This window comes from Alexandromys fortis, unplaced genomic scaffold (genome assembly GCF_014885135.2).
Source record: "Alexandromys fortis isolate MF-2015 unplaced genomic scaffold, M_Fortis_MF-2015_v1.1 scaffold_65, whole genome shotgun sequence".
In the NCBI taxonomy this organism is placed as follows: Eukaryota; Metazoa; Chordata; class Mammalia; order Rodentia; family Cricetidae; genus Alexandromys; species Alexandromys fortis.
In genome coordinates, this window is record NW_026067986.1 from 4,400,023 (window position 1) to 4,425,840 (window position 25,818).

At 45.4% G+C, this 25,818-nt stretch overlaps 1 protein-coding gene across 3 annotated transcripts in view; it reads left to right on the forward strand.

The window, feature by feature from the left end:
* The window catches only part of Hecw2 (HECT, C2 and WW domain containing E3 ubiquitin protein ligase 2), a 304,844-nt gene that overhangs the window by 260,794 nt on the left and 18,232 nt on the right, over positions 1-25,818 (forward strand). For all 3 annotated transcript variants that reach the window (XM_050159280.1, XM_050159279.1, XM_050159281.1), the window contains 8 exons: positions 680-793; positions 11,491-11,643; positions 13,586-13,684; positions 16,827-16,956; positions 18,007-18,153; positions 18,984-19,098; positions 21,629-21,714; positions 22,640-22,752. In XM_050159280.1, the coding sequence (XP_050015237.1) occupies positions 680-793; positions 11,491-11,643; positions 13,586-13,684; positions 16,827-16,956; positions 18,007-18,153; positions 18,984-19,098; positions 21,629-21,714; positions 22,640-22,752 (957 nt within the window). The remainder of the gene's footprint in view (positions 1-679; positions 794-11,490; positions 11,644-13,585; positions 13,685-16,826; positions 16,957-18,006; positions 18,154-18,983; positions 19,099-21,628; positions 21,715-22,639; positions 22,753-25,818) is intronic.

Consider the following 25,818-nt stretch of genomic DNA (forward strand, 5'->3'; position numbering starts at 1 on the left):
GATGCCTGTAGAAGATGGCTTCAGTTGTCGTCATCACAGGAGATTGTCACACGCTTCACCTATTTTTCTCTACCCTTTAAAAAGTCTCAAGGTTCACTAAATATTTAAAATCCAGTATAATTGTAAACTCTTTTGCTTTGCAGCACACACACACACACACACACACACACACACACACACACACACACACACACACACCACGCCCTCCTAGTTCTCACTGGGCATGAGTAATTGAATTCCATGCTTAGGTGCATTCCAGACTTAAAAAATTACCTCATAGTGCTGTTCTTTCTTTAGTAAGATATCTCTGTCTCTCCCTGTCTCCCTCTCCCTTCCCTACCCCTCCCGCCCCGTGTGTGTGTGTGTGTGTGTGTGTGTGTGTCTTTGTGTGTCTTTTGACCACTTCCCTTCTGGGATCCATGTCTTGGCCACTCAGAAAGGACCCGTTGATTCTTTTTCACAGGTCACGGGTTTTACCCATGATTCTCTCAAGTAACTTTTGCTCTTGCTGTGAAAGAGTTAAAGCCAGATGTGTACTCAAGTGCAAATGGCAAGGGCATTAAAGCAGCTTCCCTCCTCGCTTAGTTGATTGTGGCAAACAGAAATCATAAGGCAAGAAAGATAAGGCACAGGAAGTAATCTCTTAATGCACTTTTTCCAATCGCCTCTCCACGGACAGGTTAATTATCCGAAGGGACCACTTGTTAGAAGATGCTTTTAACCAGATTATGGGCTACTCCAGAAAAGACCTGCAGAGGAATAAGCTGTACGTCACCTTCGTTGGGGAAGAAGGGTAAGTAGAACAGAGAAGTGGTCTATGCAACCCAGGCTGTGGCTACAGAGCGGATGTTTCTCCGCATCTGTGGTTCCCAAAACAGGAAGTCCTTCTGGCAGGAAGTGTTGGTCTCACATGCTTAAACATTGTGTCCTTTTTTTTTTCTCCACTTCCCCTGGTTTTTAAATCATTTGACATAGAATTTTTTTTAAATTAAAATAACTGTTACCTGTAATTCATTGTTTCAGTTAGAAGGCAAGTGTGGTTGTTTTTCTTTTATCTCTCCATCTTTTGAAGGGTAAAAGTGGAACTTTGAGGGGGAGGGAACAGGAACTAGAGTTTACATCTTGTTTTCCACCCCGGTGCGCTGAGTAGAATGTGTGTCACCTGTTAAATAAGCCCCCTAGTTCAGACCCATCCTGCCGCTCTGCCCAGAAGTGCCCACAGCAATTGCACCAATGCCTTTGCTCTGTTTTCCCCACCCCCAGTTCTCTTCCCTTGGGAGGGCAGCACACCTCCCCATAGAACCACCTCTTGTAAACAAACCATGCAACCTGACTCCTCCATGAGTGTGCTCATCTAGATAAGGGTTGGGAAACAAAGGCCTAGGGCTCCCACACTTGCTGCAACCCAGGTAGACATAGCCTTTGTTAATAGACTGAAGCTTACATCCCTCCCAGGCCCCTCCTTCTTCCAACCTCAGGACTCAGTGCTTGCTTTGTAGCTTGTAGCTACTAGACACAATCTAAAAAGGTCATGCCCAGCCTTAATACACGGGGAGGTGCCCAGTCTCACTGCAACTTGATATGGCGTATTTTATGGATACTCACGGGAGACCTGCCCTTTCCTGGAGAGAGACAGAAGAGGAGGGGATTGGAAAGTGGGGGTGGGAATTGGGAAGGGAGGATGGAGGTGGGGAGCCTGCCACCAGGAAGTAAAATAAATAGATGAATAGTTTTTAAAATGCCACACAGTTATCCAAACTCTGGCTGTGTTCTGTTTGACACTGTTGGCTTGGATATTTGTTTGTTGAGCAGTGCTGAGGAGCTTGGAGCCTTGCGGATAAGCTACACCAGCTCTCTGAGGTATCCCTAGCCCTTGTCTAGATTTTATTTTGAGAAAGGGTCTTATCAAAACACACAAGCTGGCCTTGACTTAGTCCATAACCCAGCGAGATCTCGACAGCCTTGTAACTGGGCTTCCAGGCCCGTGCTACCAAGCCCAGTATTGCAGATCACTTTAAAAACACCCCCATTGAGTCTTACCCGGTAGTGAAGAAGGTTAAGGAACCATAGTCGTGATAGCCAACAACTTCCCTCCTCCCCCAGCCCCGTATGTGGTAAATGGAGGTTCAAAGTGCATCATGACTGAACCTGTCCATGGAACTAGAGAACAGCAAAACAAAGCCCCAAGCCCAAGCCTTAAGTCTTTCTTCTTATATCCTTGGACCAGACTGGGATTTAAGAAACACTCCTTATCTTCAGTCTGCCCGTGTCCCGTTCTCCCCTCCCCCTTGGCATGCATTTTAGCGTTCCAGATAGTGACTGAACGCATGAAGTTCGGGCTTCAGCCTACCTGAGACTTCAGCCTTCCGTGACTAATGTTGTGAGTGCACTTGGAACCCGTGTTAGTCTGTTTAAAGATGCAGGTGCGCGGCTGAAGACGGAGGCAAGTGTTGTTATCCTCCTCCCTGGTATGCAAGAGATGCCAAGCATTTCCTCACAGGATGAGTCTGGTTTAGGCGAGAATATTTTCTTCTCCCCGAACTCCAGCTGCCTTCTTTTATTATTAAACCACAGACTATTTTTTTTTTTTGACACATGATCTTGCTATGTTGCTCAGATTGGCCTTTGAATGTTCAAGCAGAAGTGGCCTCCGCCTCCAAAGAGCTCGGAACTGGGTCCACAGATGTCCGTCAACACTTCTGGCTTAGGCCACAGTTTGTCAAGATCTCAGGCATACACTTCAGAAGCCCTAGTGAATGTGTTTGGCTTGAACAGATGTTTGTCGGGTATGATCATCCTGAGTGGTCCCTACCATGTTCTGAACCGATGATATCGGTTCCAAGCAGAGCTAGATTCCTTTCTGTTTGATGACCAAGTGCTTCCTGCCCCTGTCACTTGTCTACTTCCTATGACATCAGAGGGAAGACAGAGAGAGGATGCTTCGGGGGTGGTCTCAGTTGTCAACAACAATCCCTTAATCTGCTCCCTCTCTGCATGGTGTTGACTCTAAGTATCCTTTAGATAGGATGGAAGATACAGGTCCTGTATTCCAGTTAGGGTACTGAGAATACATCGGCTGGCTTTGAAAAATGAAAACAGAAACCTCAAAACTACATGAAAGTTAAAAAATGAAAAGACTTTTCAAAGAATATCACACTAAAACATATTTCTCTCTGGGTTATAAAAAATGTTCACGTTTTCCCATTGTATTTTGGAAATGGAACTTCTCTGTTTCTCCAGATTCAGTGTTGTCAAATTATTTAATTATTTTTTTTTTTAAATTCTTTGAGTTTAAGCCTACTCTTTGGCATTCAAAAACAAGTCTGTTGTTCAGACATTGGGTTTCTAGTTTTTCTTCAGTGCCACGTGTTGATTCTAGGCCCAGGACAAGAAGTGTATACAAGATGGAGCCTGAAGGGGCCTCCCAGTGCCTTCCATAAAGTAGGGAAGTTTGTCAACAGCTCAAAACCACAGGGCCCAGGAACCAACAGAGTTCCCGGTGATCAAAATTTCAGTTTGCAAAATGAATAAATAAAGGAATATTGAACTCTCATTCCAAGCCATTGGCTATATGATCAAATGAGGAAATAGGTAGGAGAAAGGAAGAATCTCTCCGAATAACTCAGGAGACTTTCATAAGTGTGACTTGGATAGTGACTGTAAGGGTAAGGGGGCAGGGATGCGAGTTGGTTTTGTTGAAGCCTGGCAAGCATTGTCTCAGCCGTCAGTCATGTTGACAGCGTGTTCATCACATGAGACCAACACTTAACCCAAACCCATAATCACAGTCCGTCTGCAGGAAAAACACGGGACAGTTCCCAGCTGAGGGACATGGTAAGAACCTCTCGCCAGTCTTCTCGGAGATCATGGAGGACCCTGAGCAAGCGGAAGAGCTTGCAAGATCGCTAGAGTCAAGAAGAGACTTGATTAAACGTAGCGCTGCCTCCGAGATGAAATTGCAGAGATAGCAGGGGGAAGTGAACGGAATCTGGATAAAGTCTGTGTTGTGTCCACAGTTACACATCCGCATTGGCTCGTGAATATGACGGTTGATGACAGTCCCTGAGCCAGGCTTTGTGAAAGAGTTTATTTCCCAGGCAATGGAGCCCCGAGTCACAGATCTGCCGGCCCAGGTTTCGAGGTCCGAGTAAGCTGAGACACAGCATGGTCTGGTGTGGAGAAAAGTTAAGTGAAAACAGGGTCCGTTCCCTGCGCAACCACCCTCTTCACAAGCCTCAGGCTGAGGAAAAGCTTACCATCCGTGTAATCCAAAATTATCAAATAAGGCACACTGCTGAGGTCCAAGTGAGCCGGTGGTAGCTTCAGCTAGCTTGAGACACACAAACATGGCTCCAAGTTCCTGAAAAACAACTTAGGCAACCGTTGCCTCTGGGGCATTGTCTGTCAGCAGAGAGGATGATTGGAGCATACCGGACCAGTCGGTGATAGGTCTGGTGAAGCCAGAGGCCTTATCTAGAGTTCCCATCAGATGTATTGATGAGGAACATTCTATAGTGAGTAGAGATATTCATAAAGGCTATGCAAGAGCACTTTGCCCTGTCTTATAATCCAAAGAAACTCTAAAATAATAGGTTTAACAAATGAAAGCATTGGGTCAGGATTTGGAGAGGCTTAGCCAATGTTTCCTTTTTGAGTTTTCTGGTTGCCTTACTGTTAGAGGCTGACTTCCCTGGGATTATTTTCAGTAGAGGCCTCTGTCATCGGAGTTAATTTTTGAGAAGTCCAAATTAATACTAATACTGGCGTTCAAAGAGTATTATTTTGTGTCAACTTCATGCTAGCCGTGAGGGATCAATACTTTGCGGTTTTTGTGGATACTATCTCAGTGATATTTCTAATCTGACAACAGTCAGTCTGGCCTTGCCAAAGAATAAAGGATAGTGAATTTTTTTTTTTTTTTTTTTTTTTTTAGTTTTTAGAGACAGGGTTTCTCTGTGGCTTTGGAGCCTGTCCTGGAACTAGCTCTTGTAGACCAGGCTGGTCTCGAACTCACAGAGATCAGCCTGCCTCTGCCTCCCGAGTGCTGGGATTAAAAGCGTGCGCCACCACCGCCAGGCTAGTGAATTTACTTTTAATAACAATGCATGTACCTGTCTTCCATAAAGGCATGGATTAGCCACTTCCCAGAAGCAATAGCTATGCCTCATGCTGTATGTTCACATATAGCTGAAACACAATATATAGATTGTTCCAGAAGTAATGAATCTCTAGGATAATACAGATGCTATTTGACATTCAGTTTCAAAACCACAGACATCCTCCTCGGGCCTATAAATGTAGATGCATTCGAATAAAAATAAGTTTATTTTTTTTTCTCTGAAGCGATGCTTTGTGCTAGCCTTGGCTTTTTACACAATGTAGAGAGGTTCTAAGCGCTGTCTCATGGTTTAGTCAGGCCAGAGCTGGGAGTTGTGTTCCAGGCACTGAATCTCTACCGAGCTCAGTATAGCTTTGTTGTCTCAAAGTTAGGACAGGGGAGGACCTCTGTGGCAGAATTACCAAAACCAGTCGCCCTGCTCAAAGGTGAGGAGAAATGGTTTGTTGCCCATTTCTGAGGAGCTCTGGTCTGCCTGGGAGTTGCTTATGGGATGGAGGAAAACAGTTCTTCCTTGGTGTATTGTTTTTGCTAATTTAAAGTCCTAGCAACCAAAGCTCACGTGGTATCAGAGTTCAGGTAGAACCTGATAAGGCATTCAGGCCATGACCTAAGTCCTAGTACTCCCAGCTAAAGAAATAATGTCCTAGACAGCTCTGATGCTGGCTCTGCGGTGGGGCCACCTCTAGTCTGCTCCTGACAACTCTGTAAAGGGCACCTTTATTGAAGAAAGAATGAGTTCATTATGTACAACATGCTGTCAAGATGACGTCAGTCTTCAGTCTTGCCAGCCCCATGTAGACTAGGAAGGAGCATTTGCAAATGGTTTTCCTTTGGGGACCTGTGTGTAGTATCTTTCTGTATTCCCCTGGGATAAGGACATAAACATAATCACAAGATGGGAATGACTTGAGATGGTTTTCTTGGCCCCTTATGGTTTATCAATTAACCAGTTGCCTTCATATATCACCAAACTGGGGCCTAGCCGCCCAGCTATAGGCTGAACTCGGGTTGCTGCTTGCTCTCTTCAAAGAGGGATCCACATCATTCGAATCATCCTAACCTGCCAAAGAAGGATGCTCTGTAGCTGCACCCTGGCTAGGTACCACCAAGTGCAACCTTTTCCTATGAGACTTCCACCCTCTGCTCCAGTCCTTGTTAAGTGGCTCAAGAGCTGATGCTTAGCTGTTCTCAATCTCTGTGGCTGAATCAGAAGGTACCCAGCCCACGTGCGCCTGGACAAATTTTTAAGAAAAGTGAGTGTGACCTTCTGAGGCTACCGTATTCTCTCTCACTTCTCAGTTCGTTCCCATCGGAGCGTTTTGGCTTGGATTATTTTTAGTTGAAATATAAGGAATATTTTATATAAAATTAACAACTTTAGCACCTGTCAAATGCTGCCAATAACGCATGTGGTGTGCCAGGCCAGCAGCGTGATGCTGGGAGAAATGCCTTGTCAGCAGGCAGGGCCCAGGACACCGTGGTCACCCCACTGACATCTCTGCTTACTCAGAAATGCCCTCCAATGCAGCTGTTATGTGGCTACACGCCCGTTGTCCGGAGTTTCTGTACTTCCTTGCCAAGCCTTTGGCTGTGGAACCAACCTAACTGGCAAAACAGGAATGTGGCAAATGATCCCCGTGGTATGAGTCACGTTAACTATTTATATGGAAGAGGTGTTGGAGGAGCTGCGTGCCCGCATGCCCTGCTGGGACATGTTTCCTTGAGTTTGCTAGATGGCGAGAGAAGTCGCAGCCCGCAGCGGACTCACCCCTAAATACGTAGTTTTGCATTCGGAGTTACAACCAAAATTAAAGTAGTAGGCCTCTCTTGGCCTTTGGATTGACTCTATTCATGGATCAAGAGTTAAGAAAAAAAAGAAGGAAGATAAAAAGTAAAGTTTCCCAGTTAACATGCATTTCCTACTAAGGACCTGTCAGTTTTCTTCCCTCCTGAGGTGAGTTTTGCTTTTCAACTTAACGCCTCAGAGAAGATGTGTTTGTCTTCAGCCGCAAGAGGAACCAATCAATAAGGTCATTGTTGTCTTAACAAACTTCACCGTGTTAGAAGATGTTACACCGTGACCTTCCTAAGCCAGCTTACCTGTGTGGCGGTAGTTTTGGATAGAGTTGTCTCTTAGGGATTGACTCAGTTCGCTCCTGGCATTAAACTCATGTCCCACGGCCCCGTGGCAAACTGGCTCGCAGTTATTCACACTGCCAAATGCCAAGCAACGATACAAGGGATGCTGATTTTCTTTGGGGAGCATCAGGGAGCTGCAGTCGCAATTCGGCAATGTGCGTTGAGCTCCCACGGAATATCATTCTGCAAGCGTGAGTGTCTTAGTTAGGGTTACCATTTCTGTGAAGAAACACCGTAACCAAAACAACAACAAAACAAAACAAAACAAGTTGGAGAGGAAAGGGTTTATCTGGCTTAGGCTTCCACATCACTGTTCATCAGTACAGAAATCAAGACAGGAATTCAAACAGGACAGGAAGCTGGAGGCAGGAGCTGATGCAGAGGTTATAGAGGGGTGCTGTTTCCTGGCTTGCTCCCCAGCGCTTGCTCAGCCTGAATCCTTGTAGAGCCCAGAACCACCAGCCCAGGGCTGGCACAACCCACACCCACGATGGGCTGTGCCCGCCCCTCTCCATTGCTAATTAGGAAAATGCCCTACAGGCTTGCCTACAGCCGGACCTTTCGGAGGCATTTACTTAATTGAGCTACCCTCCTCTCAGATGACTTGAGCTTGGGTTGGATTGATGTCAAACGATCCAGCACAAAGAGTAAGACGCGCTCCCCTGCGCCCGGTGAGGTCAAAGTCTCAACTTAATGTACAGGGCAAGCAGACACACAGGAGTCATTAGAATGTACTCTGGTGAGTGTGGTATTATTGAAATGTTTGGAGTTAAATCTTAGGGACCACCCCGTAATTTTTAATGGAAAATCCACAGTAGAGTTAAGTTTGCTTATTACCAGTCATCTCAAAGAAAGCTCGCTCTGCTGTTGGTCTGTTGTGACCCTGGTGTCCTGCAGGCCCCTACAAGGTGAAAAGCCCAGCAGAGGAGTGACCACAGGCAGTCAGTGTTTATGTCTCCTTGGAGAGTCTCCCTAAAGATTTATAGTAAGCTAGATGTTTTAAGAATGCGTCTCCCTCCCCCCTGTTTTTGTAACAGCAGCAGTTGGCAAAACTTGTCCATAAAGAGCCAGGTAGTAAACATCTTTAGACTTTGCCCACTGTGCGTTCTCTGAGGCACGTACACCTCCACATCTTATCAGGGCACAGCTACAGGCTACACGCACGTCAACGCGGTCAATGCATTTCAGTATAGCTTAGTTTACAAACCTGGACTTCGGCAGTCCTGCCCTTAGGACATAGTTAGCCAAGCCCTGCTCTAGAAGCAATATTGTTTTAATCTTGATAGACAGTTAAAACGTACTGAAGGGGCAGGGCATGTGGAATAACCTTAAAGTTGAAATAAGGACACCTGTTTAGGGTTTAACAGCCGGCACGTCTTCACTGTGCTCCTCTGATCCAGCTCACCGGGTTTCTCTGGCCTCTGTCTTCTCTATTTAAAAAAAAAAATGAGGAAATTTAACAAAATGACTTCCTTGATGTCTTTGACAATGGATGTCCTAGCTCTGTTTCTGCTAGGATGAAAAGCCAGTTGGGGGAGGAAATGATTGACTTCAGCCTATAAATTACAGTCTGTCTTGCAAGGAAACCAGGGCAGGAACACAAGGCAGGAGCTGAAACAGAAACCGTAGAGGAACGCTGCTTACTGGCTTGCTTCAAGTCTCACGTTCAACTCTCATACACTGCCTGGACCACCTGCCCAGAGGTGGCCTTGTGGCCTTAGTGGTCTTGGCTGTCCCACATCAATGAGCAGCTAAGAGAAGACCACATAGACATGCATGCAGGCCAATCTGAGGGAGGCACAGTTCTTCAGCTGAGGTAAAGAAAAAGAAGTGACTTCTCCAGGTGGGGTAACGTCAACCTGCTTGAGTGAAAGGAAGTGTCCAGACTTCCTTAGCTCCTTCGCCTCACCTCAGACTTGGGGTCGGTTCCCAGGAGACCAGGAAATCCCCACCTGTGCAGTGAGAGAAGGTTGAAGGAGGTAATCAGCCTAGGAGAGAAAAGACACAGGAACTAGAGATCAAGGCATCCAAATATGGCATCCTGTCAGAAGTAGCTCCTTCAAGACCTAGATTAGCGCTTAGGCTGGGACATTTCAGTCTTTGTTGGGAGGTTGTGGGCAAAGAACATCCAAACAGAAGAAAGTAGCTGATGCTGCTGGCCTTCCTAGAGTATGAGGAGGTCACGAAAAGACCGCGTGATGGGAGCAATCTGAGTTCTGGGTACCTCTGAGTAACCTCATTGAGACCTGAAGATGGCCTTCCTAACCTAGGCTGGAGCCACAAGTTGACTTCGTTATCAGCAGTTATAATCACAGGGCCACCATGCCTCTGTAGGAAGCCTGACTGGCCCGCAGAGTGGCCGGTGCCTACCCTTTCCCACTCAATAGGTTGCCCGCAGGTTCCCTGTGGGTATGAATCTAGGAGCTTGAAGTCTTCACCCATGCGGTTCTGGACAGTTTTAACTGGTGCTTGTGCTTCCTCTAATGTATATTAGGAAAAAGTTGAACCAGCACATGGAAATATAAATATTACATAAGACTGGAGGGAAAAAAGTCAGAGTTGATGTATTGAAAATAGACATGAAGTGAATAATGGCATCTACAGTCAGAGAAGAAAAAAATGGGAAGTTCATATGTGAATAGTTGAAGTCCACACTGTGCAAATTCAGTTATACGATCACTACAGGAAGAGGTCATTTTTATTTTTGGTTACATTTTAGTTTTTCCAAATCTTCTGCCTGCAACAGGATTATTTTCTAGTTTATAAAATTCCATCACTGGAAAAGGGTCAGATGATTCTACTTTCATTAAAAAATGTAGTGGAGCACTGGGCGGTGGTGGCGCACGCCTTTAATCCCAGCACTCGGGAGGCAGAGACAGGCGGATCTCTGGGAGTTCGAGGCCAGCCTGGTCTACAGAGCTAGTTCCAGGACAGGCACCAAAGCTACAGAGAAACCCTGTCTCGAAATTAAAAAAAAAAATGTAGTGGAGGCCAGGCACTCCTGGGAGAGGCAGAGACACTCCTGGAGAGACAGAGACACTCCTGGAGAAGCAGAGACACTCCTGGGGGAGACAGAGACACTCCTGGGGAAGGAAGAGACACTCCTGGGGAAGGAAGAGATACTCCTGGAGAGACAGAGACACTCCTGGGAGAGGCAGAGACATCCTGGGGTCTTTGAGATTCACTGACCACTTATCATAGCCTGTCTGGTGAGCTATAGGCCAGTGAGAGAGTCTGTCTCAAAAAGGTGGGTGTCACCTGAAGATTTGTTGCCTGGCCTCTGCACGCGCATGCGCGCGCGCGTGCGCGCGCGCGCACACACACACACACACACACACACAGAGCAATAACACCCAAATAATAAGATCTGGAAAGAAATAGAGGTGGTGGACAGGAGAAAGCAAATGAAAGTCTTGAGTGGAGTTGCCAGCTTCCTGTCTCACTCCCATTGCTAAATCTTTTTATCAAAAGGCTGATATATTTTATGTTTTCCATTTGAAACTTAGCATATCAAGTTGCTTTCTATTTCCTGCTTCTCTTTGCTGCACCCTTCCCACTGTGGGCATCCTTGTCATTCCTCCCACCACGTCCCTCTGGCCCTGAAGCTGTTGCAAGTTAAATGGAGTTCCCAGTGTAGTCCAGGCGCTGGAGGTCCAGGCTGTCCAAGTACCGTACAAGTACCAAGTACAAGTTAGAAAACTCTCAGCACCTTCCTTTTCCTTGCCTGTGATTCTCCGCAGTGTTTCATAATTTATACTTTCTGCTTATTTCCTCTTATTCTGTGATTTTTTTTCTTCTCTGACATCCTTAAAAAAGACTTTTTCTTTCCCCATTTAGAAGATTTCCAGAAATATCCGAGGCCTTCATTTGCTCTAAGCAGTGTAACTGCTTCTGTCTGTATGAACGAAACATTCCCATGACACTCCCTTCCCTGTGGCCTTGCTATTTGTGTGTGTGTGTGTGTGTGTGTGTGTATAAGCAATGAGTGTATTGCGTATTGTGTGCCTTGTCAAGTGGGGTAGCTAAGGTTTTGGGTATGTGCTGTATAGATGATTAGTTATTTTGAGTCAAGAATACTGAGATCAGATTTTTTTTCATTTTTGTTTGCAGAGAGATATGTAGACAGTCACTGTAATGAGTATTCTCTAGAAAGCTAAACACAGAAGAAAATATGCCCAACACCTAGAAAGAGTAGAGACTGATTATTCTTGATGTGAATTTTTTTTTTACAGGTTGGATTATAGCGGGCCTTCCAGAGAATTTTTCTTCTTGGTATCCAGAGAACTCTTTAACCCCTATTATGGCTTATTTGAATATTCAGCGAATGACACATACACCGTGCAAATAAGTCCCATGTCTGCTTTTGTAGACAATCACCATGAATGGTAAGGGTTTTGTTTCTGTGACAGTTATCCTCAGTTAATTTTCTGGCATGCTAGCTCCCCCTCCCCCCTCCAAAAGAAGCCACGTTTCTTTAGACGTTTCTCCCTCCTGGATAAAAATTACATAATCAGCTATATATCTCATTTGGTGTTTATTTTTGTTCTCAAACTAAATTACGTAGACAGTCGTCTCCCCCCCCCAGCCAGTAATTGATTCTATTGCACAAGATCAACTTTAAGTGAGTTGAATACAATTCAAAAGCTTTATAGCATTGGGAAAATACTACAGGTGATTCGTTTGTTAGCAAGACCCCAAGTCTGGTGGTTCTCAGACTCCCTCAAGCTGCGACCCCTAAACACAGTTCCTCGTGTTGTGGTGACCCCCAACTGTGAAATTATGTCTTTGATGCTTCATGACTGTAATTTTGCTATTGTTATGAATCATAATATAGATATCTGATATGCAACCCCAAAGGGGTTGTGACCCACAGGTTGAGAACCACTGCCCAGGTCTCTATAATAGAGGCCAAGCAATTTATCTAACAGCCTGGGCAGATCTGGCCTTGGGGGAGGGGAAGTGGATGTGCTAGGGCCCTGAAAAAGACCTGTTTATATTTGTGAGTGTGTGTGCGTGTGTGAGAGAGAGAGAAAGAGAGAATGAATGTGAGCATGTGTATGTGAGAATGTGTGTGTGTGCACGCGCGCACACACGAGCAAGCACACGTGCATGGAGGGTGGCCCGGGGGAGCTGCAGATGAAAAGCAGGAATAGGAAGTCCGTGCAGCACCCGCTCACGCACCAGCGTGTTCCAGCCTCTTCGAGTCTGGAAGCAGAGATTGCTTAATTTTTCTTAATTTATCACACTAAACCAAGGCAAACAATTTCAAGATTCCCATCTGGAGGTACTTATTCTGAAAAATCCCAAATTACACTCTTTCCAAATGGCCTTACATCTTTTTCAAATCCCTGCATTTGTAGACTTTAAATATTTACATAACCCCTATTAACTTGTTCCCGGTCGCTTTTCGCTGATAGTAACAAAGCAAGGACACAGCGGAAAAGGCTCTCTGAGTCACGAGGTTATTGACGGGTGAAAGGCTTTGACTCTGAGGACTCGCTCCTCAAATTCATTTCTTGTTTAGTTACAAATTTGGAGGCCTCCTAACTCTGGCTGTTACAGCTCTGCTCACATGAGTGGAAATAAAGAGAGGCAAAAGCTGTTGGCTGCTGACCTCGAAAAGCCTTCCCTACTGAAATAGACAGGACGCAGCACTCTGGTAGGCATCAGGCTTGGAGGCGCTGGAAACCGAAAAACTTGTGATGGAGAGAACGACCGTGTGCCTCGGGCAGAAAACCCAGCCTTACCAGATCTGTATGATAAAGTTTCGATTCAGAAGAGCGTTCAATTTTGACATTTTGGAGAACGGAATGTCTCGTGAGGAAAGCCCCTCCCCCAAAATGTCTGTATGAATGCTTCGTGGGTGATGGTATTTACCGTCAGAAGTGAGGCTTGAACCTCATCAACCTGAATAAGGGCTTTTCCTCAAAAGGGCATGGCTCATAGTTTGTATTAGAGAAATCAAGTAATATCTATACGCGTAAAATGAAGATGACATTTTCTCTTAATCTTTATCAGTATCTCTTGGGATGGTCTGGGGAAATGTTACTGAAAAGCTAAGGGGAATTCATACTGTCAAATGAGGGGTAACTTGGAGTAAGGGTAAGGTGTCCCTAAATACTAGCGGAACAGATTACCCCCCCCCCCCCACACACACACACAAGTAAACCCTGGCCAATGAAGACACACTCTACAGTGCCCAGAACCTCTCTCATAGAGCTGGCAGGCAGGTAATCTTGGACAGAGAGTTGAGATTCATACTAGGAAGCAAACACAGCTGAGACACCGCCGAGTCGTGTTCAGCTGCCTCGTGTTTTTCCTTCCCAGGTTCCGGTTCAGTGGGAGGATCCTCGGCCTTGCGCTAATCCACCAGTATCTGTTGGACGCCTTCTTCACGCGACCCTTCTATAAGGCTCTTCTCAGAATGTAAGTGTATGTCTGTGCCTGCGTAATCAGCCTCTAAAGCTCAAACGGGCTTTCCTGAAGAGGTTTCGTAGGGACTCCGCTTATCTGTGCACTATCCCAAATTGGTGGCTAAATGCATAGTGGTTTAGAGTTAAAAAAGCAAATACAATTTCAAACGTGGCTGTTAGCTTCTGACCCTTTGTTTCTGATGACACACCACGTCTTGGTTTTGTTCGCCCCTGAATATTTGGTTCTCCTCTGTGGCAACACATGTTTCTTTAAAACACCCGTACATCAAACACAGCACTGAGATTCTTGTGGCCTCGATGCAGATTATTAATAGAATGGTGTGGATTAGTCCCCGGTGACTCACAGCCTGTGCTCTTTGTGAAGTGTGCATTGTTGTTTGCCGTGTGCACTTCCAACAGCTTGTGCTTGGTCACAAGTTCATTTTCTTTTGTTTAATTTCAGTTTTCCTTTTGGTTTCTCTGCTAGACATAGACAATGCCATACTTTTTTTTTTTTTTTTTTGAGACCTTCCTCTATCAAAACAGCAGTGTACGGTGCAAATGGACTTTTTCTTTGTTTAGATTTCAGTGAAAGATAGCAGTAATTGTACAGTGTAGAGTAAAAGCGCCCACATATTCTGCATGTAGTCACTGACGAGACCAAGCAGAAGGCAAGGGTTAGGGAGAGGAAGGTAGGCTTGTATAGATGCCAATTGCAAAGTACTGAAGTACGGAACTGTGGCTGGGAGCTGTGTGGCACATTCTTCCATCAAGCCCGTGAACCTCTTGTGAAGTGAAGAAGTCTTGACCTCAAATGAAAACCAACAGAGTGTTTCTCATGAGGCTTTGGCATGCTCAGTAGGAGGACTTTGCTCGTGGGCAACAAGGACCTGCGTCCCTGCTTTTCCCAGGCCCCCCCTTGTCACCTCTGCATCTCCTTGTCTCCTTTCTTAGGTTTCCTGAAAACCATACCCACCATTTACATTTGCTGCTAAGTCATACCGTCCACACGTGCTGTTCCGGCTTCTCTCTATCTGTGAACATGTGGTTGCTATTGATGAATGCTTCTCATCCCTACCTTCTTCAATCATTTTTGCTGCTTCTGATGCTAATATTTCAACTCTGGGAAAGCAGAGACGATCAGAAACTAAAAGTTTTCTCTGCCACCCTCTAGGTTATCCCTGGGTCTTTCCTACCCTGACGCTTGTGACAGTGTTCCTACAACTCTGTGGGCCTTTCTTGGGACTTGCCCTTCACCTTGGGGTTTCAGAAGCTTCCATCCCACGCCCAGCTTTCCTCTCTCTAGAGCTGACAGAAGGAAATTCCTCCACTTGCTTCTTCTCCTATGGACCACTGAATCTAGCCCCAAGTCTTGCTCTCTTGAGTTACAGGCTCATGGGAACAGTCCTCTGAACAAGAAGTCCTGCTTCTTGGGTGCCTCAGGGGGACTCCAAATCTGCATAGTTAAAGCGGAACTCTTTGTGGGTGTTGAAGTGAAACTTCTTCTTATGTGTCCACCAGACGTTAATGGTCCACACGTTCTTGGTTATTCTGGTTAGACATCGGAAGGGGATCCTAAGCAAGCAGAGCAGATAAAACAGTGTAGGTTTTCAAGTTGTGTTCTTGGTGGTGCTGGGACAAAATGCTTGACCAGAGCAGCTCAAGAGACAGTTTGTTTTGCCTTACAGTTTGAGGAATGCCAGGCATCCTGGCAGGGCAGCTGGTAACATTTCATCCTCAATTAGGAAGCAAAGAGAGTGTTCAATTCAGGTGCTTCTTCTTCTTCTTCTTCTTCTTCTTCTTCTTCTTCTTCTTCTTCTTCTTCTTCTTCTTCTTCTTCTCCTCCTCCTCCTCCTCCTCCTCCTCCTCCTCCTCCTCCTCCTCCTCCTCCTACTCCTCCTCCTCCTCCTCTTTCTTCTTCTTCTTCTTTCTCCTCCTCCTATTCCTTTCTGGAGCCCCAGCCCATAGAATGTTTTTTTTTTCTGCCCACATTTGGATGGCATCTTCCACTACAATTACATTAATCTAGAAAATTCCCCACAGGCATATCAAGAGGCTATCTCCTTGGTGATGCTGCGCCCTGTCAGCTGACTCTAGTGCCCTTCATGGCGTCTCTGTTCCCGACCCAGGGGTTACTTTCAAAGGACGCGTGGTGCTTTTCCCACTGAAATCATGTAACCCCAGAAATCTTCTCAAGTTCATTTAACTGAAAATTGTTGATCGAAGCAGGCAACATGGTTGAGGTCTAAGAGCACCTTTAAGAGTTGGCCTGTGACGTGAATTGATTTGCTGTCCTTATTTTAGGTTATCCTCCTTTATCGTCAGTGTGTGTCTCCCCAACAAGATCACTTCCTTCCAAGAGCAACCGGTCCCCCAAGCAGTTATTAATATGTGTGGCACACATTCGACACCTAATAAATATCTAGAATAAACCAAACGAGACAGCCCTTGAAGTTGAGCTGGCTGAAAGGCAGGAAATTTCAAAACAACTATAGCAAATCAGTTACTACCCCCTAACACCAGGGCGTAGAATAGTAATCTAGCTCAAGCAACTCACATTGCCACAAAGAGAAAAAGCCCCGGTGGCGTGAAGGACAGGAAACTTTGTGGATTTTTCCTCTGGCTTGCTATTGTGACAGTGGCGGAATAAGAACCATGAGACAAAGGACGTCAGTTACAGTATCTACTCCTTTAAAAAAAAAAGGCAAGTGAAAAACAGAGTTAAAATACAGAGAAATCAATAAGAGATTTCAAATTGGCGAGACAGTAAGTTTTGATAGGATAGCACAGCAGAAGAGAATATTGGCGCACGTTTTCAGCCTGTGCCGGCTACAGATCTGGCACTGGCTGCAGATGGCCATGTATATGACAGCCATTCTTTGTGCCTTCTGGTTCTATTTTTGGGAGAAGAGATAGGTAAGTGGTTCCCATGGCGTTTTATATACCCAGGATTTAAAAATGTATGTCACAGTTCTGTCTCACTTGGGTAGTGTGACCACCACACCCTCGGCTATTCCAGGTACCACCCCCTACTGAATGGGTTTTGTTCTTGTTACCGGCCGCCATTCCCAGATTCCCCGCATCCGCGTCTTGCGATTCTGGAGTTTTTCGCTAGCTAACAAGGCCTGTGTGCCTGCTTCTGTTTGTCACCCTAGCCTGTGTGACCTGAGCGACCTGGAGTACCTCGATGAGGAGTTCCACCAGAGCCTCCAATGGATGAAAGACAACGACATCCATGACATCCTGGACCTCACGTTCACTGTGAACGAAGAGGTGTTTGGACAGGTCTGTTACAGGCTAACGGGAGGTCGCTGGCTGGTGGAAAGCTAGCTCCATGGCTAAGAACAATGCCAGTCTTTTTGTGGCTCACTGGGCAATTGAACCCAGGACTAAACTGTAGTAAGCTGGAGTGCAGAGATTATTCTAATGCCAACTACAGTTTAAGGTGTTCTCATTTATAGATTATGAGAAGGATTTATATATTATAAATAATCTTATTACTTCCAACTCAAATGGATATGGGATATGAGACTATCTAGAGATATCTAGAGATGGGATAATATATATCACACAGATACATTGGAATAGTCCCTGCTATCCCTGAGTTGGATATGAAATTATTTAATTTTAACATAAAATTAAGATCCACTTAGATTGAAAAACTTTAATTGGTTGCTTTGAAACAGAGTATTTTTGAAGAGTGCTTGAAAACAGAGAGCATATTGGTTTTGTTTTCAATTTGGTGGCAGGGAAGACTAAAAGATTCCTATCAGGAGCCTTGTATTAGTTCTCCCTGGGCATTGGGACCAGGAGCTATGTATTAGTTCTCCCTGGGCATTGGGATTCACGTGGGTTCCCTGTAATCCATGTGCTTTGAAAAATGAGCTCTCAGTTTAAGACTACACAGGTATGTTTCCGTTTTCTTTAGGTCTATCTTTTACACTGGCTCAGTAGGTAGAGTTGCTTCCAAACCTTAGATCAGTGGTTCTCAACCTGTGGGTTGTAACCTTTTGGGAGTTGAATGACCCTTCCACAGGGGCCCTCAAGACCATCTGCCTAGCAGATACTTGCATTATAATTCATAACAGTAGCCAGATTGCAGTTATGAAATAGCAATGAAACCATTTTATGCTTAGGGGGTCCCCTAACACATGGAGAACTGTAATAGGGTCACAGCAGCATCAGGATGGTTGAGAAGCATGGCCCTAGATGCTTCTTCCTGCTGTGTGATGCATCTGAGGCAGAGAAGGGCTGGATGCCTGGCCTCAGCTCGTTGGTAGCAGTTAGCATCAAGCGTACTGCTTTCTGATCAGGTCTTTTTCTTCATAATGGCAGATTACTGAACGAGAGTTAAAACCAGGAGGCGCCAACATCCCGGTCACAGAGAAGAACAAGAAGGAGTACATCGAGAGGATGGTGAAGTGGAGGATCGAGAGGGGCGTGGTGCAGCAGACCGAGAGCCTAGTCCGCGGTTTCTACGAGGTGAGGCAGCGGCAGCGGCGGCAGACTCTGCAGTCCCACAGCTCGGCTGCCCGTCCCTTCTACCAGGCTTCCCGTAGAGAATATGTTTCTCTTCTCTCTTGCCATGTTTGCTCTTGTTCTTTTAATTCAGAAAGTCTCATATGTTCCCGTATGTCTCCAAAGTACACATGTGAAGTTATAAGTTTACCATGCATGTTAGAAGAGATCGCGGAAGTGAGTGGCACCCTGGTTTTAGCTGTACCATTTTAATGGCTTAATGACAACTGATAACTTGGAACTTATGATTCTTACTCATGCGTAGATATGCACAATCAAATCTCCCGCCTGATATGTGCAGTGATTGCGTGGACAGGCCAGAATATGTGATTCTTACTCATGCGTAGATACGCACAATCAAATCTCCCGCCTGATATGTGCAGTGATTGCGTGGACAGGCCAGAATTTATCACACATATTCCATGTAACTTTCTCTGTAAGACTACTGAATCTTTTTCAAAAGGAAAACGACAACTAGATTACTCAGTGGTCAGTTGTGCGACAAAGTCCTCCTATTCTAGAACTCACTGGACACTTGCTTAGCTTCTGAGACTAGAGGAGTCCTAGCAGGGTCACTGAGAATATGGGTGATCAACCAACACAGGAATTCTCAAGGCTAACCCTACCAACTTTCAACCGATCTGCACAGTAGGACAAGTTTAGCATACTAGTGCCGAGTATAACTAACCATTGTCCTCGTGAAATCCCCTGTGTCCTGCACTTCTGATGCATCTTCTGATGGCTGACATGTCCCTAGGCTCCTAAACCATGTCTGTGCCCTTTCTGTTCCGCAGGTGGTAGATGCCAGGATAGTATCTGTCTTCGATGCGCGAGAGCTGGAGCTGGTCATCGCCGGCACCGCGGAAATAGACCTCAATGACTGGAGAAACAACACTGAATACAGAGGCGGTGAGGTTTGATTCGTGAATGTCTAGATTTCTAAAGTCACAGGGGGTGCCTCATTCCAGCGCGGGTCTGAGCACAGAGCAAAGGCATTTGCTTTAATCACTGGTCTGCCACTGTTTTCCGGGAGACCCTGGGCGAGGTGGGTCCCTTCTCTACCTGGTGACTCCATTAGTGAAAAAGGGCAAGGACTGTGTCCGCCCCCCTGAGGATGTCATAACTCCTAATTGCCGGTGAAGAAATGTGATCACTAGACCTCCAATTAATTATCGGATGACGTCGTTAGTGAGGCACGGGGAGGCTCTAGCCAGCTGGTCCAACCCTGCCTGACTGATCTACATTCTAAACCTCGAGGGGCCACACCCTTTGGGCTTGCTAACCCGCACAGGTGAGGAAGAACAGAGTTCCTTGAACTCTCTGTCGGTGAGAGCTCACGGTTAAAACCCTAGCAGGAATGATATACGTGGTCACATGCCCATCCGCGAGACCCTTCTCAGCTGGAGCTCGATTCTGGCTGGAAAGGGAACTGCTGTGGGATCATTTGAAGTGGGGGCTCTTCAGAAGTAGCTCTCTGTAGATCAGCATACAGCTCTCTCTGGCTAGTCATTTGGACCAGTGTGATCGGGTTTGTCCCTTATTAAAGAGCGGAAACCTAAGGACAGCCCGGAGTTCTGTCAAATAATCTTAAATGAAGAAAGTATGTCTTTCTGGGGTGTGCAGTAGTGTTAGGGTTTTCTCGGAAAGGTCGTGTTAAATTGGGGGTTCCACCAGCGCTCTTTCTGAAGTCAAGCTGTGCAGCCGATTTTCCCTGGCTGGACCCAGGTAGCATCCCTCTATGATGTTGGTTATTATAGATGTCTTTGTTAGCTGTATTGTTTTCTTTTTTCTAATTAAAATGTAATTTCTCTGATATCCCACCTAACTTAAATTTTGTGGTAAATATGATTTCCTTGTTTCACATTCCCGGGAGATTCTAATAGAATACAGCCATCAAATTAGTCACTTTTGTATTTATACAGTCTAAGTTTTTTTTTTACTTGCTTTATGTGAGTAAATCAAGGCCCTACTTCAGTGGTAAATCTTCCAGAATGAGACCTTAGAAGAGACCAGATAAAGGACAAGACTCTGAGCTGCCATGTTTGCCCAGGGCAGCTAGCTAGTCGGCACTGCACACATACAAAAATGGAGTTAGGCTGTGGCTTAGCATCTGTTTCTGCAGCAGCTGTTTGTGGACAACGTCATTCTCCTTTCAAGATAGGCTTAGCACAAGCAGTGAAGGGTTAGCTCGCAAGGATGGAAAGCGTCAGAGCCCCAGACAGCTAGAGCACGCACCGATCAGTCTCACTAGCAAAGTCTTTCCAAAGACTGCACCCGGCCACCACGCCCGATCGAATGCTATTTACCCTCCATTGAGACTCTTTCTTCTCCAAGGGAAACAGGCACCCTTAATGAGATGGCACCCAGCACAGTGAGATTTCCTGGTACACTTTACAACTCTGGAGCCTTGAGGATGCGTTCGGATGAAGGTTGATTTCTACTCACCTTCATCTCTACTCACGTACAGCCCAGAATTAAATAAAGTTAGCGTTCGTAAAACGTGACTACCACTTGATTTGAATCACTATTGGCTTGGGAATGCCTGTCAGCCTCCTTCCCTTTGAGCTGGGCTATCCTTTGCTGAGAAGTTAGAACACCCTTAAGCACCGCTTTCGCCCAGATCTGTGAGATAGTGTTGGCATTTTATGTGAGAGAATATTGACATTTCCTACAAAAATATAAGGTGATTGTGACGTTTCGTTACATTCTTCTAAAGTATGAACCAAAAGTAAAACTGAGATAATTCATTGAAGAAATGAAAGGTCTCTTTTCTGTTTATTAATAAATAGTGTGAAAAATCATTTGGTTTAATTTCTATTTTAATTCTTTTTGGTGTTGCTGGGGATTGAACCGAAAGCCCTGCCCTTCCTAAGCAAGTGCTTTGCCATTGAGCTTCATGCCCGGTCTCAATAATTTAGTTTTATTATGAACTATGAATAGGATATATAGCTTTTAGGGATGCACGTGGAATTGAAATAGGCAGCTGCAAAAAAAGTGTCCATCCTTCGTAAAAATTGTGTGATTGATGTGTTTCTTTCATCAGGAAGTCCTGCGAGGGTCTGTTTTCTCTGTCATTAGACCCCCCCTAGCTTAGTCTAGTGCTTGGCGTAATGGTATTTGGAAGTTATTTCTTATAGAAATAACTAAAAGAGTTAAGCATTTCTCGTCATAGCAATTGTATTTTTCAGCAATGGTGGAGCTGAAATCACTTACTTGTCGTTCTTCTCACTGCTAAATGAAAGTAGAAGCCCGTTGGGTTTGTGTGTGCTGTCTTGTTCAACTCTTGATTCCCATATGATCGCATTGATAAAGTTGCTCCCTATCTTGCATTATAAACAGCATTTAATTTGTGTGTAAGGCATTGTGGGCCTTTGTCATGCTTCTTGGTAGTTTAAGATGGGAGAGTCAAAGTAACATGCGCTTTCGTGGTGGATTCTAGGGTACCACGACAATCACATCGTAATTCGGTGGTTCTGGGCTGCGGTAGAACGATTCAACAATGAACAGCGACTAAGGTTGTTACAGGTAAGAGGCCACCGATTCATCAGTTTTTAACACAATTACATGTTGTTGGAAGTGTGTATCCCTCATAGATACAAACCTTGTTTTTCTGGCAATGACATTTCCGTACCCTTCTGACCACGTGTCCACGGACTGCATCAACAGCCAGGTCAAAGCCCTTCTTGAGGGTCGTGTGGAGCCAGTTCTGGTCTGGGGAAACTCAGGATTGACATATGCCCCCAGGACAGTCGGGTCTTGTGGTGACAGCCAGTGGCCTTCTGCAGTCAGCATGCTTCTTAAAAAAAGAGTTAATGTTCAGTACTGTAAGGAAGAACCCCGTTTGTTGATACAGACCTTTCCCCTCACTTGACTTTCCATAACCTACGGAACGAGGGCATTTTAGGGAACATGTCGTTATGTTCTGTGGCGTCTAGAAAAGCTCCCATCCGGGGAAATGCTGGTAAGAAGCCACTAAAGTACTAGATCCAAGGAAGCCTCTGGACCCTAAGACACAGCCTTACATGTTGGCTCGTTAGTGCCTTTGGATTAAAGGACTGGAACTCAGATTTGCAGGCCACAGAATTCCTAAACTATGCTGCATTGATGACAGGCTGATGCTAAGTGGGTTTAGGTTCATTGGTAGACCCACGGCGTTCATCTGTCATGGGACACGTCCCTGACTTAAACATGTGAGCGGGTCAACTACACAGAACGCTTTATCGTCTATAAATGCTTTGCGTCTCATTCCCAGGTAGAATCGACTGCCCTTTCTCTGTGTGGCTGAGTGATCATCAGGCTCAGTGTTAGTTCTCCCATGCTGAGGAAACTTTGACTCCTGAAACTCCCTGCTTGTGCCTCCCACTTGGGAGTGTGGCTCAGCTATAATGGAGCTCCGATCCTTATTGAGGTTTCTGACTTCGTCTTTCTCCTCTGTTTCTGTGACTGACAGTTCGTTACAGGTACCTCTAGCATACCCTATGAAGGATTCGCTTCTCTCCGAGGGAGTAATGGCCCAAGAAGGTTCTGTGTAGAGAAATGGGGAAAAATCACCGCACTTCCCAGGTAAGGTAGAAAATAACCTTCTTTTCCTCCCAATACAGTGCAAGGAAACCTCCGCTTAATCTATATTTTACAGTATATTCATATATACATATATAACTATATTCTTATTTATATGAATGAATGGATATACGTGTGTATGGATCAATTGCAGTTTTATGTGAAGACTGGAAAACTGGAAAGTTTGAAAGATGAAATTCTTTAGTGGAGAAAGACAAGAGACCCTGCATAAAATACAAGCATCCGTGTATCGAAGTATAAAACACAGCAAAGGCAGACTATTTACTAGCTTTCGTTAGGCACCGTCTGTCTGAGTTGGGGTTTCTATTGCTGTGATGAAACACCATGACCACTAGCTAGCTTTTCTTTAAGTTTGGTTCATTGGGTATGCAATTTTTTAAAGGCTATTTTTTATCATGGAAAGTTTTTCTTTCTCCTTCAACTATGGCGGACACTTTTGCTAGGTCTGTTTTAGCTGGCCATGGCGGTCTTGCAGGACTCAGAACACAATGCTTCTGGTTTTCAACACTGATAACACCAACAGATATGCTCTCATGGATGGAGGAAAGTGCGGGAGGCCACAACCATAGACCGAGAATGAAAGGCAGGCAAGGAATGCTGAAAGTGGTAGAACTGTCTTCCCCAGGGAAGAGCTCACCAGTTATTGTTCAATACCAAACGGTCAGCCTTGACCACATGCCTACAAATAGCAAGCATCATATAGACGGTGTAGGTTATGTTCATGTTTTTAGGAATACACACACACACACACACACACACACACATACACACACACAATTACAGGCAAAGAGGCCATAAATTAAAAGAGAGCAAAGAAGGGGACATGGCAGATTTGAAGGGAAAAAAACGGAAAAGGGGACAGAATGTGATTATATTATAATCTCAAAAAAATACTTAAAAATGAATAAAAAACAAACATCAACAAAACCATCATGACCATTTCAGAGGAAAGGATTGATTTCACCTTACAACTTATAGGCCATTACCCAAGGGGATCTGGGGCAGGAACTCAAGGAAGGAACTGATGCAGAGGCCATGGAGGGGAGCCTCTTACGGGCTTGCTGCCCACGGCTTGTTCGTCCTGCTTTCTTATAGCACCCAGGAAACACCAACCCAGGTGTGGCACCACCCCAGTGAGTTGCACCCTTCCACGTCAATCATCGATTAAAAAAATGTGCCAGAGTCTTGCCCACAGGCAATGTGGTAGGGCATTTCCTCAAGTGACATCTAAAACAACTCTAGCTTCTGTCACCTTGGTATAAACTAGGTATAAACTAGCGGGTCCAAAGCTCTAGCGTGAAGGGTGTGTTATAAACGGTTGAGCAGGACTTCCCTAGAAACACCGCTATGGGTGGAGAGGAGTCCGTCTCGTGGGTACACTCTTCCTCTCTGGTATATGGTCTCTGTACTGTCGTTCCTTCTGAATGCCCTGCAGCTGGTTCTCCACGCTGCCATACACCTGGTTGGGGTGGAAAAGCATTGCTTTAGTGCGGCTAGCAATCAGTACACAGGGCTGGCAGGTAGTGCTTGGGCAGAAAGGCATTGAGGAGGTTAAATGGTGGCAACTCAGGGGCTTGCCTAAATGCCTCGTGTATCTATGTGTATCACAAACCGTACGTGGTCATCCTGCAGCCCAGACTTAGTATCTTGTCAGTTTGATACCCTAAATCGGGTGGCTGTGACTTTCAGCACTTAAAGAATTTGCTTGTTTTATTCCATGTTCCTTGTGCTTGGGTAGCGAGGCTCCCCACCTCCCCTTAATGCATATTTGTCTCTTAAGAACAGATTTCCTCTATCTTGATAAGGTTTTCCACTTTCTGAGAAACTTAAGGATTGGCCTAAGGAACACAGGAAGCTTCAGATCAACTGTGTGCCAGCCACATGGCTATTGAATCTTTTCTGGTGAAGCCACTAAGGTTGATGAAATAATGTCTGTTATAATAGCTGTTCACACTTAACCCCTGGAACCTGTTGAGCAGAGAAAGAGAGTTCCTTACAACCCTCTTCCTCATTTGCCTCATACCCAGGGCTCGCTGAAGTCTTTTGCGTAAGACACACTGTTCATTGGCCCTGCGTTTTCTGCTGGCCACCGCTGTGGCTGTTGCTGCTGTGTCTGTCACCACCATCTGCAATTAGGCAGTGACACAATTAGGCACGCAGAAGGTGGGAAGTTAGAACTCCCGGGTCCAGTTCTGCTTTGTCACCAACAAACTCTGGGGGCCTCGGAGCCACTGCTGTTTGCGTTTCAGGGCTCAGTTGGCTTATCTGTAGACATCAGGAGGGGGTGGTGTGTTGGTTCGACTGAGAGGTAACGCACAGACGGTTGCTGTAGAGTCTTGGGGGTTGTCTGCCCTGGCATGTCTACTTCCCCCTGGTAGTTCCAGAAAGTTCTCACGCTGACTCATTGTAGATGGAGTTGTTCCTCAGAGAATTGAAATGCATACTTGGGTAACAGCTGTGGTCATTCTTCCTCTCTTCCTGGGCAGCACCCGGTTCGACCCTGATTATAACCTGGCAGAAATTAAAGGTGTGATTATCCATCTCCACAGAGCAGAAACGACAATGCCTGGCTCAGAGATTAGTTCTAACACACTTGAGTGAGATAATGTGTTGGAAGGTCCTTAGGGAATGTATGCTTTCTTGTTTCTTTTTAAGCCTTTAATCCTTAACCTCTGTAGCTACTGTATTACTCAGATGAAATTCTCTCCCCCTCCCTTCCCTCCCTTCCCTCACTTTCTTTTACACACACACACACACACACACACACACACCGAGTTCAGACAAAATCATAATACAAACAACCTCAACACGTGACAGTATAGCTTTGCCAGAAGTAATTTCTTCACCGACATCTGGCTGTTGCCCTTTATGAGATTTTAAGCATGAACTGGAGTTTTAAAAGATCTGTCTCATCAGTTCCAACCTAAAGACGTTATTTTATATTCCTGAGTCCAGTATTCTTGAGACCAAAATATACGCGCTCAAGTCATTTTCCTGCTACTTCCTGGTAGATGTGAGTCACAGAGCTGGGGAGCTGGTCTGTCTCAG